The following is a 2,148-nucleotide window of genomic DNA, read 5'->3' on the forward strand; positions in this document are numbered from 1 at the left end:
TTTAATTAATCTAAGATTATATAATTTGCCCATCATAAAAACACGCTAGTCGTAGGTTATTTTGCTTAATTATATTATGTAAACATTTTCTTAACTTAATTCGCCTTCTCAATTTTCGTATATCATAAGAATTATTCTAATATACATGGTTAGTACAAAATAGATTAAAATTACCAAAGATTGCAGTAAGGGTATTGAAAAAATTAATTTAAACTTAAGAAAAGATAGAAACGGGTCGTCGTCAATGTAATTAACATTTCCAAAATAAAGTATCTAAGACGTTTAGAATGGGTACATTACACAACGGTGTCTGTTATCTCCTCACCTCTTTTTCCCTTTAGTTTTTAATAAATATGAATTTGATAATTTCTTAAATAAATCATTTAGGAGATCCATAGTAATACTTAAATTATTTTAAAAAGTTATTTGTTAATACAAAATTATAATAAAGGTTTCTCAAATAGGTAAATATCAATTTGAAGATACAAATATATTATTATGAATAATTTTTTAGAAATCTATGTTTATCTATGCTGTACTATCATATAAAGTTTTATTATTAAAATGTAAACAACCGTTACATCGATAAGTTTTGTTTACGCAAAATGGTTGAAAATTATAATAAGTGAATATAATGTAAAAGTAAGTGTAAAATTATCATTTCAGTATCATTGTTATTAGTATATTTGTTAAGAGTACATTACCAGTAATAAAAATGCACAAATTCACGATCAAATAAAAAATGTTTAATATTCAAATGAGAATCGTATCGATTTAAAGAATATTTAATAAATAATGGAAATTCTAATATCCAAGAGAGCGAGACGGTTTGGCGTCGCAAGACCTACGCTTACGTAGCCGTCGGCCCGGGAACGGAGGAGGCCGCGATTTTCATTCAAGGTCGTTCTTGCACGCGAGGTTTTGCACTAACTACTTGTTGAATGAGTACCTTCGAAGCCCCAGACTTGGTCGTGCACGAAATGATTCAGCACATGAACAGCTGACTCTTTTTGCAATCGCAACTTACCTGCGGCTCCCTGCAGGTATATTCATCGTCATCGGAGAGCGCGTCCATCTCGCAGGTGTGCTGGTGGAGGCAGCGCGCTGGGCGGCGCGCTGTCGCGGACGCGCGCACGTGTTCCGCGGCGGTGGCGTGTCGCACCGCACCGCGCCGCTCTGCCTGCGTCCGCCACGGCACTGCCGGACCCCGAGCATCGATCCGCTGCCTCCGTCGCCACCCCGCTTACGCCCGCCCTCAACGTAGCCCACGTGGTCGCCCGCCTCTCTTTGTTACCGTACGATAGTGCCTTATCAATCCCCCTTATCCAATATTGGTACATTTCGTTTCGTAATAAATAAAATTCCGTCCAGTCAATGATACGTAATAAAACAATCTACAAATACTTCTAATATAACAAATATAGAGGAGGTTTTCAAATTTTCCGCTAGAGAAAATCACATCGACTGCGACGGCGCGAACGTATGCAACAGATGTTCCGCGAGCGGGAAATCTGACTTTGACGTGACAGCTCGGTGGATTGACGCTAACGAATCTAAAAATAACGTTACGACTGCAGACAGTGCGTAAGAGCGGCGATAATCGTCAGTGCGGCGAGAATCTGACGTAGGTCGTGCATCGTAGCTTCATAGTTTACGAGCGTAGTGTCAGGCTTCAACGAATCGAGTCTATAGAAGTTTGCAAAGCATGCGTGTTTGGCGTACCTGCTTGACGAGTGGGAGTAGCGTTCTCTCGACGGAGTGTGTTTTTATTTGCGTGAGATAGACGTCGAAGTCGGGCAAGCCGGCGGCCGCCATGGCTGGCGGCTGGCGCGGGCGCGACTGCGCGGGCGCGCGGCGGCCATTGGTCGCGCCGACACTGGCGCCGCGTCGCCGCGCGCCGTGCGCCGTAAACACGTTACACGGCTACGGGATTGCGTGTTCACGCATACTCTTGCGGGGATATAAAACTTTTCCAGCTTTGCGTGTTATGTTTTGATTGAGAATGCCAATTATAAACGCAAACGTGGGTATTTTTGTTACATTATAACGCTTTATTTTCATGGGCTATTAGTCGATGCCAATATATTATGTAGGTTGAATTTGATACGGTGAGAATGCAAGGTAAATGAAACTCCATTTTCTCAATAA

General features: G+C 41.5%; 1 protein-coding gene across 8 annotated transcripts in view; it reads right to left on the minus strand.

Annotated features, from left to right (window-relative positions):
- The window catches only part of LOC119829762 (alpha-catulin), a 43,532-nt gene extending 41,652 nt beyond the window's left edge, over nucleotides 1-1,880 (minus strand). For 6 of the 8 annotated variants that reach the window (XM_038352451.1, XM_038352448.1, XM_038352449.1 and 3 more), the window contains exon 1: nucleotides 1,723-1,880. In XM_038352451.1, the coding sequence (XP_038208379.1) occupies nucleotides 1,723-1,815 (93 nt within the window). In that variant the 5' untranslated portion in view covers nucleotides 1,816-1,880. Of the gene's footprint in view, nucleotides 1-1,027; nucleotides 1,696-1,722 lie in introns of those variants that run through there. The other 2 variants (XM_038352450.1, XM_038352452.1) reach the window with 2 other exon arrangements.
- Nucleotides 1,881-2,148: the final 268 nt, after the last annotated feature.

The sequence above is a fragment of the Zerene cesonia genome, chromosome 10, assembly GCF_012273895.1.
Source record: "Zerene cesonia ecotype Mississippi chromosome 10, Zerene_cesonia_1.1, whole genome shotgun sequence".
In the NCBI taxonomy this organism is placed as follows: domain Eukaryota; kingdom Metazoa; phylum Arthropoda; class Insecta; order Lepidoptera; family Pieridae; genus Zerene; species Zerene cesonia.